At 40.0% G+C, this 15,823-nt stretch overlaps 1 protein-coding gene across 1 annotated transcript; it reads right to left on the reverse strand.

Annotated features, from left to right (window-relative positions):
- Nucleotides 1-3,183: 3,183 nt before the first annotated feature.
- On the reverse strand, nt 3,184-14,430 carry whamm (WASP homolog associated with actin, golgi membranes and microtubules). Its single transcript, XM_072695929.1, has 12 exons — nt 14,323-14,430; nt 13,597-13,936; nt 11,500-11,706; nt 10,828-11,001; nt 9,635-9,785; nt 9,310-9,479; nt 8,411-8,567; nt 8,082-8,266; nt 7,541-7,627; nt 7,348-7,443; nt 6,167-6,557; nt 3,184-5,320 (listed from the first exon to the last, which is right to left on the reverse strand). Exons 2-12 carry the CDS (start codon nt 13,933-13,935, stop codon nt 5,013-5,015), a joined length of 2,265 nt encoding a protein of 754 aa, XP_072552030.1. The 5' UTR covers nt 13,936; nt 14,323-14,430; the 3' UTR covers nt 3,184-5,012.
- Nucleotides 14,431-15,823: the final 1,393 nt, after the last annotated feature.

The following is a 15,823-nucleotide window of genomic DNA, read 5'->3' on the forward strand; positions in this document are numbered from 1 at the left end:
TTCAGTATACACTATGAATTACTGAGAATTATTCAGGATAAATTATTCAGTATTTAGTATGCATGATTTAGAATTCACTCACTCAATTATTTTTGGTATTTGGAGTTGTTCAGTATGCATTATTAATGAAATCATTATGTACTACAAAGTTTTGAGTATACTAATCTGAATTCTTCAGTATCTACTCTTAATAATCAGCTAAATCTTTGTGTCAAGTATCAACTATTATTATATTAGTTGTTGTGTGGATTGTTCAAATGAAGTTTTGAGCTGCTGCATCTTAATACACAGCAGTGTGTGTGTGTGTGTGTGTGTGTGTGTGTGTGTATGTGTGTGTGTGTGTGTGTGTGTGGGCAGAGGAGATTCTGGCTGAGCTCTGAGCTGGTGAAAAGGTGAGATCACACACACACACACACACACACACAGACTGTGAGCAGTGTGTGGGTGTTTAAGCCCCCTGTGCTCGTAGCTGTGCTGCTGCTGCGGATTGGTAAGAGGACATGTTGCCTTAGCAACTTCATCCCACACACACACACACACACACACGTGGTATTGATTAAACTGTTGATGTTTGACAGTGTGTGTCAGCACTGCTCTTATTATTATTATTATTACAACTATTAATATTAATAATATTTTGTTTTTAAGTTTAAAGTGTAAAGATCATTTTATAAAAGTGCTGAGAGAATCAAACACACACACACACTGTTACAGCAGGGGGATGAATTTAAATAGCGTTTCATGGAGCAGCAGTGATTACACATCACACAGACTGGCAGTTTGTATGTGTGTGTGTGTGTGTGTGTGTGTGTGTGGGCAGGTTGGTATAACATCATTAGGCGGATTGTGGAGATTTCACTGAAGGCTGCCGGCCTGTTTCCATAGTAACACACTTGTCAGGATCCCGTGAAGCACAAAGAGTTTCTGCAGAATGCGAGGTGTGTATCTGAAGAGCGTCTTTCTCTTACACATACACACACACATAACTCCACACAGCTGTACCAGTTCAGTCCTTGCATCTCTGCAGCACTGCAGTGCAGTGTGTGTGTGTGTGTGTGTGTGTGTGTGTGTGTGTGTGTGTGTATTGCTGACTTTTCTTTCCATCTACACACCGCAGAGTGCACTCATGCTGGAGTGTGTGGGTGGAGAACCACATAAGTCGGTTCAGGTATTCAGGGAATGATACAGTGATTTTAGATCTGGGAGTGATTCAACACCAGCCTCACTGTTTCTGAATCACTGAATCGTTTCCTGAAGATCTGAACTGAATCATGTGGTTGTGAGGTCAGAGATTCACACCTCTCTGTGTTGTGGTTAGTGAGGTCAAATCAAGTTTCCACAGATTTCACAATTTAGACATTTATTTTAATGACTTGTAATAAATTGTCCAGATATTGTAGTGAGAGTACACACCTGGAGGCTGTGGAGCCAACTCAGCACCTGGGTTGGGAGCCTTGCTCAAGAGTAAAACAGCCATGGATGCTTGTCCTGGGGATCAAACCATCAACCTTCTGGTCCCAAGCTGAGAAGGACCCTGCTTCTCTGAACCTTAGGCCACAGCAGCCCCCTCACTTCAAGCATAAATAAACAGGAGGGATGGTGGAGTGCCAGAGAAGAGCCTGATCACAACATTTATAGATTTCTTTGTAAATATTCTGTAACTAAATGTTCTTCAGACCTTGTCATGGACTGGCACCATCTCCAGGGGGTGTTCCTGCATTGTGGCCATTTGGGCTCTGGATCCATTGCGACCCTGACCAGGAGAAAGCAAAGGAGAAGACAGATGAATGAATAAATGTTCTACATGTGATTTTTCAGGAACTTAACTTTCGACAGAACCTTTAAAACTGATAGGCTTGAATGGCAGTATTGGGCTTTCAGTGATTTCTTCTTTGAACGGTTCTTTTTCTGGAGCAGAATGAGTTACAACACATTTTAATAGAAAAAAAAACAAGTCTAAGACTTGTGTTTTCTGTCAAAGACAAAGACACACATCACCATTTGTGTCGGACACAGATGGAATTTGGTCTCCGCCTTTAACCCATCAGTGCAGTGAACATACACACAGTGATATCGTGAGCACACAAAGCCTGTAGCGGACATTTGAGTAAAGTTGCATGTTAACCAGAGCAGTTGAGGTTATGCTGAAATATCCTTCCTCGATATTCCATCCACTTCGTAAAATGTACCAGTTCCATTACAGCCCCAGAGCATGTTGTTACCACCATTATGCAACACTTGCCACCTTGCTGGGATTCTTTAGTTTTTCCTTACCATCCAAACTTTGTGGAATCTGCAGTGGTTTACAAAAAGACTCGGATAGACAATCCCGACATGTGTAGGTCTATGGTCAGCCTTTCCAGATCTGCACTGAGCTTCTTGGACTTTCCCATTGTTCTGTGTATCGGTCAATCCAATGTTATCAAACTATGTGAGCACAGAGAAGCAACCAGCTGTAGTCAATCATGACCACTAACAGGAAGTTAAAAGACGTTTTGAAACTTTCAGCACTGCTGGATTAATGATGAAGTGGGTGTGTGTATATTGTCAAACCTGTAGGTATAATTATAACCCTGTGACAATTTTTGAAAACCCTCAGTTTTTTCCCTTGTGCATAAAATTGTTTTTTTATTATTCTGTGAAGATCTATGGTGTAAATGATTCTGCCTCAAAAAAAGAACAGTTCAAAGAAATCACCCAAAGTAAGTAAAAGAAATATATTGCCATATCCATAATCAGTGGTGCATAAACACCTGACCACAACCGTACGGTAATAAAACACTCCTGCCAACTTATTTTTAAACATTAAGTGTACTTCAAATGTTATTGTAGCTTTTATTACTAACATTTTTAATGAATAGCCCAAATGTTTTTCAGATGAAGGAAAAAATAAAAAGTGATCTTTAAATAACTAAACTTCCAATTTCTGAGGTTTGTAAATTAAAAAATCCTATAACTAAACTTTCTGTAAGCAATGTTTCTAGTAGTAAACTTTTCAAAACTAAGTATCTAATGATTTTGATAATATTATATATACTATATGATATATTCTATAAATAAATACAATTTGTAAATATAACAACTGATTGCTGTAATGTTTAATACAAATATTAATTTGTAATTAAGTATATACAATTAATCTCTAACAAAAAAAAACTAATTAAACAGCAAACACAAAATGTGTGCAGGTGTAGCATTAGCTCCTTTAATCAAATTAGTTCTCCAAAATAAAGTAAAATAAAGCAAAAGAAAAAGGAAAGAAAAACCAAAGACCAGCCAAAACTCACAGGACTCTGATCACAGTCCAGTAAAACCTTCACACATGTTCTGTAATTTTAACATAAGGCAGGTATGTGTGTGTGTGTGTGTGTGTGTGTGGCTGGTTTGAGGTAAAGAGCAGCAGAATATCTTTTTAAAGAAATGCATCAACAAACTCCAGTATCCTTCTATATTTCTGATGTAGGATCTGAGTGTGTGTGCATCATTACAAAGACACACACACTCACACACTTACAGTGAGCATGCACATTATTAAGTGCTACAAAAGGAAAAGAGTAAAACAGGCTGAGATTTAGCCCCTGTCCACATGTATCCAGATATTTTTAAAACTCAGTCTTTTGTCCAAGTTTTGGCTTCCCATCTGCACAAAACCGTCGTTTCCAGTCACTGAAAAGAAACTCTGCAAAAACGCAAATGTGCACACTCTTCTATTACAAATATATAAGGATCTGTTTAGATTTAGAATCAGTAATATTGTGACTTGCATAGTGCACTACATAGGGAGTAGAGAGTAGTTTGGAATTAAACCTCTGTGCTTTCTTCCTTCTTGGTGTTTTTTTGATGTCTGTGAGATACTGTTGCCCCATACAGGGCTAACAGGCTCATGCAAGGCTCATGCAAGCAAACGGAAAGAGGGAAATCTCAGTGTTTAAAAATATCCAGATACGTGTGGGCGGGGCCATAGATTAGAAACAGCTTCACCCAGAGGTCTGTTCCACCAATTTTAAATCCATCTGACTTCATCAGAACATTTAACATGTTCAAACAAGACACTACTGTACAAACCTGTGCAATCTCTTGTCATTTGATATTTCTTTTATGTACAATCAGTTTGATTTAATAATTTTAGTTTTTTCGAAAGAACAAGAAATTCTAAAATGATAAACAATATAATTATCATCAAGGACAACTTATATCACCATCTTCAATCTGAAAACGTACTCTTTGCACAGTGTTTAAAACTTTATGATGGATGAACCAACAAAAACATCCCAAACAACGTTTCTCATTAATATCCTGACCTCTCAGCGTTACAGTGCTAATTATCTTGCAATATAACAAACAGGATGTAACAAATTAGAAAATTGTCACTTTTATTGTTTTTGTTTAGAACTGCTGCTGTGCAACGTCAAATTCTTCAAATCTCTGACCATTGACTTAAGATGCTGCTGAAAAACTACTTTAAAAAATTTTACTGTACCATTCAAATGGTTCTCTGCCCAGTTAAAGCATTTCTTACCTGGAGGAAAACCTTTGTAGGTAGTTCTACATAGCCCAAAAAGGATTTGATCTACCGAGTCAAAGAACCCTTTTTCAGGACTATATAGAACTTTTTTTTCCTCACAGCATCAGCAATCTTCACTTCAATACAGTATACATTTTCTATTGCTGTATTTATATTTTACAGTACTATTATCATAACTACCATTGACTAAAGTATATACGTGGCTGTTACATTAATAACTGATTTCTACAGTTTTACTTTTAGCCTTATTTTGCTGTGTAACTGCACACAGAGCATTGATTTTATACGTTTATCTGCAATGAAACTATAATTTAAACAACTGATTCCACATGTTTGAACAGTAGTGTGTTTGCATGATTATGGAAGGACAGTATTTGTTATTATATGGAAATCACAGTGTAAGGCTTTATCCCACATTCAGATTTTCAGAACTGCAACTAATACATTTAACATTCAGCCTCAAAGACCTACGCGTGTTAGTATATGCTTAGCTATCCCAGTCTTCTGACTGTGTTCCTGAAAATTCATCGTCATCATCTTCATCATCAGTCTCCTTGGAGACCCTCTTCATCCTCAGCATTGCAGCTTTAATGCTCTGTTCGAGTTCTGAGTCTTTGGAAGGGGCTGGGACTGCAGGGGGAGGGGCTTTCTTTAAGGCCACACCCTGGCGGATGGCTGACAGCAGGTTGTCTCTGAAGTTGGGGGTCTCTGTGGAAACAGTGGCGGCATTGGGGGTGACCTTACGTAGGCGAACCTTCCCCCTCTGCAGAGATGCCAAAACAGAGTCCATCGAGCCTGTAATCGATAATTAACAATCATTAATCAAAACTAAGCCAAAGAGCAGAGGAATCCAGATCATAATCAATAATCCAGTTACATCCAATTATATATCACAATATCTACATTTAAAGTGTGTTATTAATATCCAACCTTAATGAGAGACTGTAGCTCCACCTCAGTGTATATCACAATACCTACATTTAGAGTGTTAATATTCACCCTAATGAGAGACTGTAGCTCCACCTCAGTGTATATCACAATACCTACATTTAGAGTGTTAATATTCACCCTAATGAGAGACTGTAGCTCCACCTCAGTGTATATCACAATACCTACATTTAGAGTGTTATTAATATACATCCTAATGAGAGACTGTAGCTCCACCTCAGTATATATCACAATACCTACATTTAGAGTGTTAATATTCACCCTAATGAGAGACTGTAGCTCCACCTCAGTGTATATCACAATACCTACATTTAGAGTGTTATTAATATTCACCCTAATGAGAGACTGTAGCTCCACCTCAGTGTATATCACAATACCTACATTTAGAGTGTTAATATTCACCCTAATGAGAGACTGTAGCTCCACCTCAGTGTATATCACAATACCTACATTTAGAGTGTTATTAATATTCACCCTAATGAGAGACTGTAGCTCCACCTCAGTGTATATCACAATACCTACATTTAGAGTGTTATTAATATTCACCCTAATGAGAGACTGTAGCTCCACCTCAGTGTATATCACAATACCTACATTTAAAGTGTTATTAATATTCACCCTAATGAGAGACTGTAGCTCCACCTCAGTGTATATCACAATACCTACATTTAGAGTGTTATTAATATTCAATACCTGCACACTCCTGCAGAGTGTTTTTTGGAGACGGAGTGAATTCTTTTTCACTAAGCGGCAGTGGCGGAGCCTCCAGAGGACAGGCAGGAGAAGGAAGGGGTGGTGGTGGAGGAGGTAGGGGTGGGGGTGGCGGTGGCGGGGGTAGAACTGGGGGGGTTAATGTCTGCTCTGGCATGGCTGGTCCTGCCCCTGGAGGTAATAGAATTTGTACAGTAATTTCTTTCTGCTTCTGACCCCGCCCCTTTCCTCTGGCAGTGGGGGAAGGGCTTTGAGAGACTCCACCAGTGGGAGGGGTCAGAGAGATGATTGACATTGGTTGGGATAAATCGCCGACGTCAGGAGGCTTCGGTTTGGAGCGAGGGGCCTTCACCACGTACTGACCAAGCTTTTTCTATACACACATACACAGACACACACACACACATACAAAATCACCAAAAGAACATATGCATAACATATGGATTTGTAAATGTTAATGCACCCCTATTTAAAGTATGTCAGTCAGAAACAGAAGGTAAATGTATCTCAGGAGTGAGACTGTTCCCTGTAAACCTCTAAATAAACACTTGAAAAAGTCAGTGGTCAGAAGTCAGAAGTCTGACACATTAGAAGAACATAGGTTCTCTGTGAACTCAAGACACTGTATGGAGTTGTTCAGTTCCACCTGCAGCTTTACTTTAATGGAGGACTGCACAATCTGCTGACCACATGCACAACGGACTATGTATTCAACTCTCTTAAAATGACCAGACTGGTCTGGATTAGACATGACACAAATATTTTGTGCTATTCTATTCAAAAGCACTGTTTAGCCGCCACTGTCACACAGAATCCATGTATCTCCGATTTTGCTGTTTTTTACTTTTTGACTATTTAAATCCAGCAACCTTTTGCTGTGTCAAAATGTATGATGAATAGGCCAATAGAAATGCTCCAAAATGACATGGAATTAAATTCTTTCACACTGACTTCCATTGAAAGTTAAGAAGTTGTTTCTTCTTCTGTAATTTTGGAGATAGAAGGTTTTTGAGTTACAGAGACTGAAAGCTGTAACTGCAGTGTCTCTAAGTTAGAGAGCTTTGAAATCCAATGCTGACTTGGATAAAAATAACACACACACACACTCAGTGGGTGGTAAAGTGTATCTGGGGAAGCAAGCAGAGTGGATTGTGGGTAATTACCTCTCTGAAGGAGCGCAGTCTGCTGAGTGTTTTCTCTCTCTCCAGCTCCACCCACTCCTTTTTCTTGTCATCCTCCTCCCTCCTCTTCTCCCGCTTCTACACACATACACACACACACACACACACACACAAAGAGTTAGAGCTGCTGATTACTGTGGGTGCTAGGCAGGTGAAGGTTGCCATAGTGACTCACCAGGTGTACTGAGTGGTGCTGCTGATGCTGAGTGTTTTTCTGCTGCAGTGACCCCTGCTGGAGCTCCCATGCCTTTATACAGCTCTCCTACACAATCGCAATCAGACACAGTCACAATAAGACACAGTCACAATCACACTCAGTCACAAAGCATTAGTCACAATCACAGTGAGTCACAGTCACAATCGCACCCACAGTGAGAATCACAACCAATCAGTATCGCAGTCACAATTACCTTTACAATCAAAGTCACAATCAGAGTCAATCACAATGTGGATCAGTCTGATTGAGCCTCTTTCTGATTTCCAACACTGAACATTATATCTTACATCACCATGTCAACCTCTAACCCTCAAATTCTGAAGCTTGTATCTCTCCACACAGTGAGAGGAGGTTTGCTGGTGCCTCACAGTGGATGGAGTGTGGAAATGACAATGTGTCATCTGTATATCTTTACACAGTCTTTATCTGTCTCCACATAACGTGTGTGCATAATATTGTTAGTTTGTGTGTGTGTGTGTGTATGTGTGTGTGTGTTTACCTTCCTGTTTCTGACTTTAGCTTTGAGTGTTGATGTTGCTGCTCTTTTTCTCTCCAGCTGCTGGAGCTGCTGTTGCAGTTGAGAATGGGCAGGGTTACTGTCAGAGTGGGTGGAGTCAGTCTGAACACACTGCAGCTCTGCAGGGTCTTCACATGCATCATAATACACCACCTCCTCCTTCAGCTCTGTCTCATACACACACATACACACACACACACACACACACTTAACCCTTAATCTCTAATTGTTTTTTACAGAAATGTAAACACACTCTATCTCGAGCTCAGAATCACTGGAGAATGTTGTATGTGTGTGTGATTGCGCATTACCTTTAATCTGTCTCTGGAGTTTGTGGATCTGTGCCAACAGCAGCAGCTCTTCATTCTTTAGAATCTCTAACTTGCAGTCATACAGTTCCAGTTGAGCCTCATAATATTGAAGCTCCAACATCTGCACCTCACTCACACCTTCACACACTCCACTCATCTACACACATTCAGGCAACGGTGCTTACTGACACAGATCATGCAGAAAACTGAGCAGCTTATGGTCAGTACAGCTTGTGGGTCAGTATCGGATTATTGACTGAATTATTGATTTAACTGATTGGTTACTGACTGGTTGTTTGCAAGCTAATTTATTAACCACTAGAGGGCGATCCACTTAAAGAACATTACCCATGACAAAATAAACTGATAGACCTATATAATAAAAGTTCTACAAATAAACTGAAAGCTCTAAAAACCTATTTGATAAGCCATTTGAGTTCTATCAAATGGAAGCTGAACTGAATAAACTGAATAATCCATAAAAAAAGCAAAAAGTTAAAACAACTAACTAAAACTTCTAATAAATATAAAATTAGACAAAAAATATAAGAAATACACAAAAAGATTTATAAGACAACATAAACGTTTCATAAAAAAGTTATAGAAAATAAAGCAAGAGCTATAAAATAAACAATTAAATAAAAGGGCAAAATAAAAAAGTTCTACAGAATAAACTGAATGTTCCATATAAAAAGAGTAAACATTTGAGACGATAAAATAAAAGTTTATTAAACTGAAAAGTTTGATCAAATAAACGATTAAATGATTCATAAAACAATCAAAATGAAACAAAATGAAAGTTTACAAAATAAACTGACAGTTCAAGATCCTACTGAGGACATTTATTCATTACTAGTAAAGAAATAAACCTCCTTCTCCCAACACCATGCCATACTGACCTTGTCTCGGATGTCCTGTTTCTTTCGGGTCAGGCATAGCTCCCTGGCCCTCATGTGCTGCAGCGTCTCTTTAGCAGAGAGCAGTTTAAGTTTGTCCAGTCTGGGCATGGCTACAGCCCACGCAGCCGAACCAAATCTCTTACGGTCACACTCCATCTGCTTAAGCATTGCTGCTCACACACACACACACACACATATATATATATATATATATATATATATTTTTTTTTTTTTTTTTTTTTTTCAGCAGATGTCTTACACAGCTTAATATGATTATACAGCTAAAACTGATATCCGTGTGTGTGTGTGTATGTTTGTGTGTAACCTGTTAAAGTGGATGATGTATGGCTAAAGTAGCAAACTGTGATGTCCTGGATTGACCCCACGGCGTCCTGACCACGTTTACTCCACTCCTCAGCCTCATTCTCCAACTGACAAACACGTTTAGGACCCAGCTCCTCAGTCTGCAGAGACTTCTACAAATACACACACACACACACACACATCCCAATGAGCCAAAACTAACATTAAGACTACTTAATTTGCTTAATATGCTGAGAGTCATTTGCGTGCCACCAAAATAGCTTAATCTACAAGACCTCTGAAGGTGCTCTGTGGTATCAAGCACCATGACATTCCAACAGGGTGTCACTGTCAGGGTTGTTAGGTTTTCCTCTTGTAACCATTATAAAACTTGTGCTTCCCAGATGGGATTGTCTTCATTGCCCTCACACATCAACGAGCACCCAATTGCTGGTTCTTGATTTGTCCCTCTTCTGACCACAGCTGATTTGGCAGAAAAGCTTTTTGTAAAAGTTTTTCGTTTTTTGTAGTTGGATCTTTTTCTCTGCAGAAGGGCTAGTTCTGAGATATTATTGTGTAGTCTTGCTGCACAACTTGTTTAAGCTCTGTCTACACCTTTTCAATGATGGATCCATTCAGGATTTTTAGAACCTTGGTGCTGTCCAGCAAACCGGCCTGCATTTGCACCAGTTTTGATCATAACCAAGGATGTGCGATCAACAGAGGGAGTGGCACAATGGAATGAAAGAGTAATAACAAGATTTGAGGTATAGAGTTATATTTAGAGGTATATTTTAGATCATTATCCTGTTGTAGAGTCCATCCTTTTCTCTGCTTCAGGTTTCCACAGATGGGTTGACATTTGCATCCAGGATTTCCAATAATGTCAGAAATTCAGCTGAATATTAAAAAAAGCTGTAGAAGGTAGAATGGGTAAAAAAAGTGTTTACAAGCTAGAAACCCTGCCAAAAGGGGTGTTCCTAATTACTGACCATGATGGGTACCCAAACTTTTGCTTCAGGCCCTTTTCCTTTTTTGAAACTGTAAAAGTAACCTTTATCAAAATAGTAAATAAATGTTTCTTCTTTAACTTCATGCCTTTTGGAAATCAGCTAATTTTACTTACCTGGTAACAGTATATGTGTGTGTGTGTGTGTGTGTGTGTGTTTGTTTGAGTGTACTTGTGTGTGCAGGTGTGTGTCTGTCTCTCTCTACCTGTATCTCCATCTTGTACAGCATGCTGATTTCTCTCATCTGTCTGAAAGGCTGCAGGAGGTGCTGGTAGAACTGGGTTGCCACAGCAACCAAATCATCATAAGCCTCATCTTCTTCTTCATAGACCGTCATAAGCTGCTGGAGTCCAGCAGCAGAGCAGTGACTCTGCACAATCTAGCATGCACACACACACACACACACACACACACACACACACACACACAAAATGATTCTGACCCTACAGGACCTGACTGAGGTCAGCTCTGGTCAGTTTCAGTTTCAGTTTCATGGTTAACGTCGCCCTTACAGCTGACTCACAACTCCCAAAACTTTAGTGCTTGGTTTCTCTTACAGTTAACTCTTATTTCTCTTATTTCATATAGACAATATCCCAGTACACTCACAATACCCCAATATACCCTAGATAACATCCCAATATACCCTACATAATATCCCAGTACACTCATAATACCCCAATATACCCTAGATAACATCCCAATATACCCTACATAATATCCCAGTACACTCATAATACCTCAATATACCCTAGATAACATCCCAATATACCCTACATAATATCCCAGTACACTCATAATACCCCAATATACCCTACATAATATCCCAGTGCACTTAAAATACCTAACAATATGACAAATACATAAATACACTTACCCTGTTCACTTTCTCCTTGGCTCTCTCCACCTGCTCCTCCATGGCCTTTCTCTTAAACTCCTTTAGATCTTCATAAAACTGCTCTTCCTCCTCCTCCTCTGCCTCCTGCAGATTGTACAGGGTGTCCAGAACAATCCTACTGCCACACAACTCCACCGCCATCTTAAAATACTTCTCCAGCTGCCTGCACACCCCATCCACGTCCAGCTGTGGTCAAAGATATACAGACGTAATACTGGTGTAGTAAACCGTCGTAATCTACAACACTGCTGTAGTAAAGAACAGTAATCTGTAACACAGGTGTAGTAAAGTACAGTAATCTATAACACTGCTGTAGTAAAGAACAGTAATCTGTAACACAGGTGTAGTAAAGTACAGTAATCTATAACACTGCTGTAGTAAAGAACAGTAATCTGTAACAGGTGTAGTAAAGTACAGTAATCTATAACACTGCTGTAGTAAAGTAAAGTAATCTGTAACACTGGTGTAGTAAAGTACAGTAATCTATAACACTGATGTAGTAAAGTAAAGTAATCTGTAACACAGGTGTAGTAAAGTAAAGTAATCTGTAACACTGGTGTAGTAAAGTACAGTAATCTATAACACTGATGTAGTAAAGTAAAGTAATCTGTAACACAGGTGTAGTAAAGTGCAGTACTCTATAGCACTGGTGTAGTAAAGTGTAGTACTCTATAACACTGGTGTAGTAAAGTACAGTAATCTGTAACACTGGTGTAGTAAAGTACAGTACTCTATAACACTGGTATAGTAAAGTACAGTAACCTATAACACAGGTGTAGTAAATTACAGTACTCTATAATACTGGTGTAGTAAAGTACAGTAATATATAATACTGGTGTAGTAAAGTTCAGTACTCTATAACACTGGTGTAGTAAAGTACAGTAATCTGTAACACAGGTGTAGTAAAGTTCAGTAAATTGTAACACAGGTGTAGTAAAGTACAGTAATCTATAACACTGGTGTAGTAAAATTCAGTAATCTGTAATACAGGTGTAGTAAAGTTCAGTACTCTAACACTGGTGTAGTAAAGTTCAGTAATCTGTAACACAGGTGTAGTAAAATACAGTACTGTATAATACTGGTGTAGTAAAGTACAGTACTCTATAACACAGGTGTAGTAAAGTTCAGTAATCTGTAACAGGTGTAGTAAAGTACAGTAATCTATAACACTGGTGTAGTAAAGTTCAGTAATCTGTAATACAGGTGTAGTAAAGTACAGTACTCTATAACACTGGTGTAGTAAAGTTCAGTAATCTGTAACAGGTGTAGTAAAGTACAGTAATCTATAACACTGGTGTAGTAAAGTTCAGTAATCTGTAACAGGTGTAGTAAAGTACAGTAATCTATAACACTGGTGTAGTAAAGTACAGTACTCTATAACACTGGTGTAGTAAAGTACAGTACTCTATAACACTGGTGTAGTAAAGTACAGTAATCTATAACACTGGTGTAGTAAGGTTCAGTCCTCTATAACACTGGTGTAGTAAAGTACAGTAATCTATAACACTGGTGTAGTAAGGTTCAGTCCTCTATAACACTGGTGTAGTAAAGTACAGTAATCTATAACACTGGTGTAGTAAGGTTCAGTCCTCTATAACACTGGTGTAGTAAAGTACAGTAATCTATAACACTGGTGTAGTAAGGTTCAGTCCTCTATAACACTGGTGTAGTAAAGTACAGTAATCTATAACACTGGTGTAGTAAAATTCAGTAATCTGTAATACAGGTGTAGTAAAGTTCAGTACTCTAACACTGGTGTAGTAAAGTACAGTACTCTATAACACTGGTGTAGTAAAGTACAGTACTCTATAACACTGGTGTAGTAAAGTACAGTAATCTGTAATACAGGTGTAGTAAAGTACAGTACTCTATAACACTGGTGTAGTAAAGTACAGTAGTCTATAACACTGGTGTAGTAAAGTTCAGTAATCTGTAATACAGGTGTAGTAAAGTACAGTACTCTATAACACTGGTGTAGTAAATTACAGTACTTATAGAGTGGTGGAGTCACACTGGTGGAGTCTCCTGTAGTAAACTATAGTCACCCATACTGGCAGTGCAGTGTTCTGGGTGTACCTGCTGCTGCTGGGCATCTGGTCGGGTGAAAAGCAGGTCCCACAGGTTCCTGACCGGGTTGAATGCGCTGAGGTCTGGCAGACAGTGCCGAAGCTCCTGGGCAGTGCTGGACAGGGTTTGGTGGGTCAGTATTATGTCGGAAGCGGACAAAAGAGCGGCCCAGCCCTGCTGTCCGGCTCTGGGCCCTCGGCTCCTGCAGGTCACAGCAAACTGACCCTCCACATCACTCCACTGGACCAAGAACTCCAGCCTCACACACTCCCTGCTGGAGAATATATCACTTCTGACCGCAACCCAGCCATCCAGACTGTCCTGTCTCTCAGCGTCCAGACTGGTCATCCTGAGAGAGAGAGAGAGAGAGAGAGAGAGAGAGAGAGAGAGAGAGAGAGACAGACGCGTGACGGACACACACACGCACAGAGAGAGAGAGAGAGAGAGAGAGAGAGAGAGAGACAGACGCGTGACGGGGACATGCACAAAGAGAGAGAGAGAGAGAGAGAGACAAACAGAAAGACAGACAGCGCGTGACGGGGACACACACGCACAGAGAGAGAGAGAGAGAGAGAGAGAGACAGACAGACAGACAGAGAGACAGACAGACGCGTGACGGGGACACACGCACAGAGAGAGAGAGAGAGAGAGAGAGAGAGAGAGAGAGACAGAGTTGATGACAGCTGACGAGTCGAGAGAACACACTTTGTCTCACACACGTACGTATACACACACCTGGTGAGAGAGTAGGAAGCACGTGGCGTCAGTATTTACTCCCAATTGCTGTTGTTTAAGAGTATCGCTCGCGCTGCTATCTGTTGTTATTACTTTGCACTCCGCACGCGGCCATGTTGGAATGAAGTGACGTCACAGGGTCGAAACCGAAAGAAATGTGAAATTTAAAGCAGACAAATATTTTGTTAATAACTATAGTCATAATAATAATAATAGTAATAATAAATAATAATAATAATAATAATAAAAAATAATAAATAAATAAATAATAATAATAATGGGAGTCTGAGGAGATTTCAGAGTGTGTGCGCGCGTGGGTGCGCGTGTGTTTACGCCACTGTCAGCTGCTTCCTGTCTCCCTCAGGACGTTTAAAGTCCGTTTCCTATTCCAGGTGTCCGTTCCACCTTAAATGCGATAGTTGTTGCATTTAGGTGCTTTAACTGCTGCACCATTTAAGGTGGAACCTAATTTCTAAGAAGAACCCATAATTTAGTCGAGCTTTCCCTACGAGCTCGCCCAGCCCTCTCACACCCTCCACAGTAGCACCAAGCTGCCATGTTAATTCCACTCACTTCTTAAAATTCTTATCATAATTGTCTGGTTAAGATGTGAACAAAGTCATTCGGAGTGGTTTGGTGTTAAACGCTCGGTTCTAGAGAAACTTACACAGTCAGAATTGACCCCAGACGTCTGAAAGAGTAAAAAGTTCCCCTACAAAAGTTATTTCACAGACGGTTTTGAGTACGCTGTCTGATGACCGAGACACTGTCTTAACATACATCATTTCAGAGTTTGTCTTGGGTCAGTGCATGCACAGTCAGTGCTGGGCCACAGTAAGGGGAAGTTGTATAGGTCCAAAGTTCTAAGTGTGAGGGGTCAACTGCAGTTGAGGGCCGCAGCTCTGACAATAACAGCTGTTAGAATGACTAGATGTACTGCCTTTGACAGTCCTTAGTCTTCTACCTGAGGATAGTGTTGGGAGACGTGCTTGCCAGGGTAAGAGGGGTCCTCTTTCCTGTCCTGTCCTCTGCACAGGAGTCTAGCTTGCTCTTGTGAGGTGGACAGTCCACAGTAGATGGTTCTGAATGGTGTGAGAATGAACTCAATGGTCGCTGCATAGAACTGGATCATCAGGGCCTGTAGCCGGTTCGGCTGTCTCGGGAAGAACACCAGCTGTGCTCTCAGCTAATGATAATTAACATTTCTAATTAACTCATTAAACTGAAAGTACATCTCAAAGGAGTTGTCCTAACTGGATGAATGATGCTCGCTGGGGAAGTAAACAAGTGTTAGCTGTGTGTGTGTGTGTGTGTGTGTTGAGCTGAGTTACATTAAACAGAAAAGTTTTGGCAGCTTTCAGTTTTAAACCAGTGTCTATTGGATGGTTTAGTGTTGTTTATGAATGTGTATTTAGTGAGTTTCAGTGTGTGTCAGTGTGTGTGAGTAAACAGGGCAGGTGATGAAGGGGTGATATCTGAGAGTGCTGCATGCCTTCACACT

This window comes from Salminus brasiliensis, chromosome 13 (genome assembly GCF_030463535.1).
Source record: "Salminus brasiliensis chromosome 13, fSalBra1.hap2, whole genome shotgun sequence".
Taxonomy (NCBI): domain Eukaryota; kingdom Metazoa; phylum Chordata; class Actinopteri; order Characiformes; family Bryconidae; genus Salminus; species Salminus brasiliensis.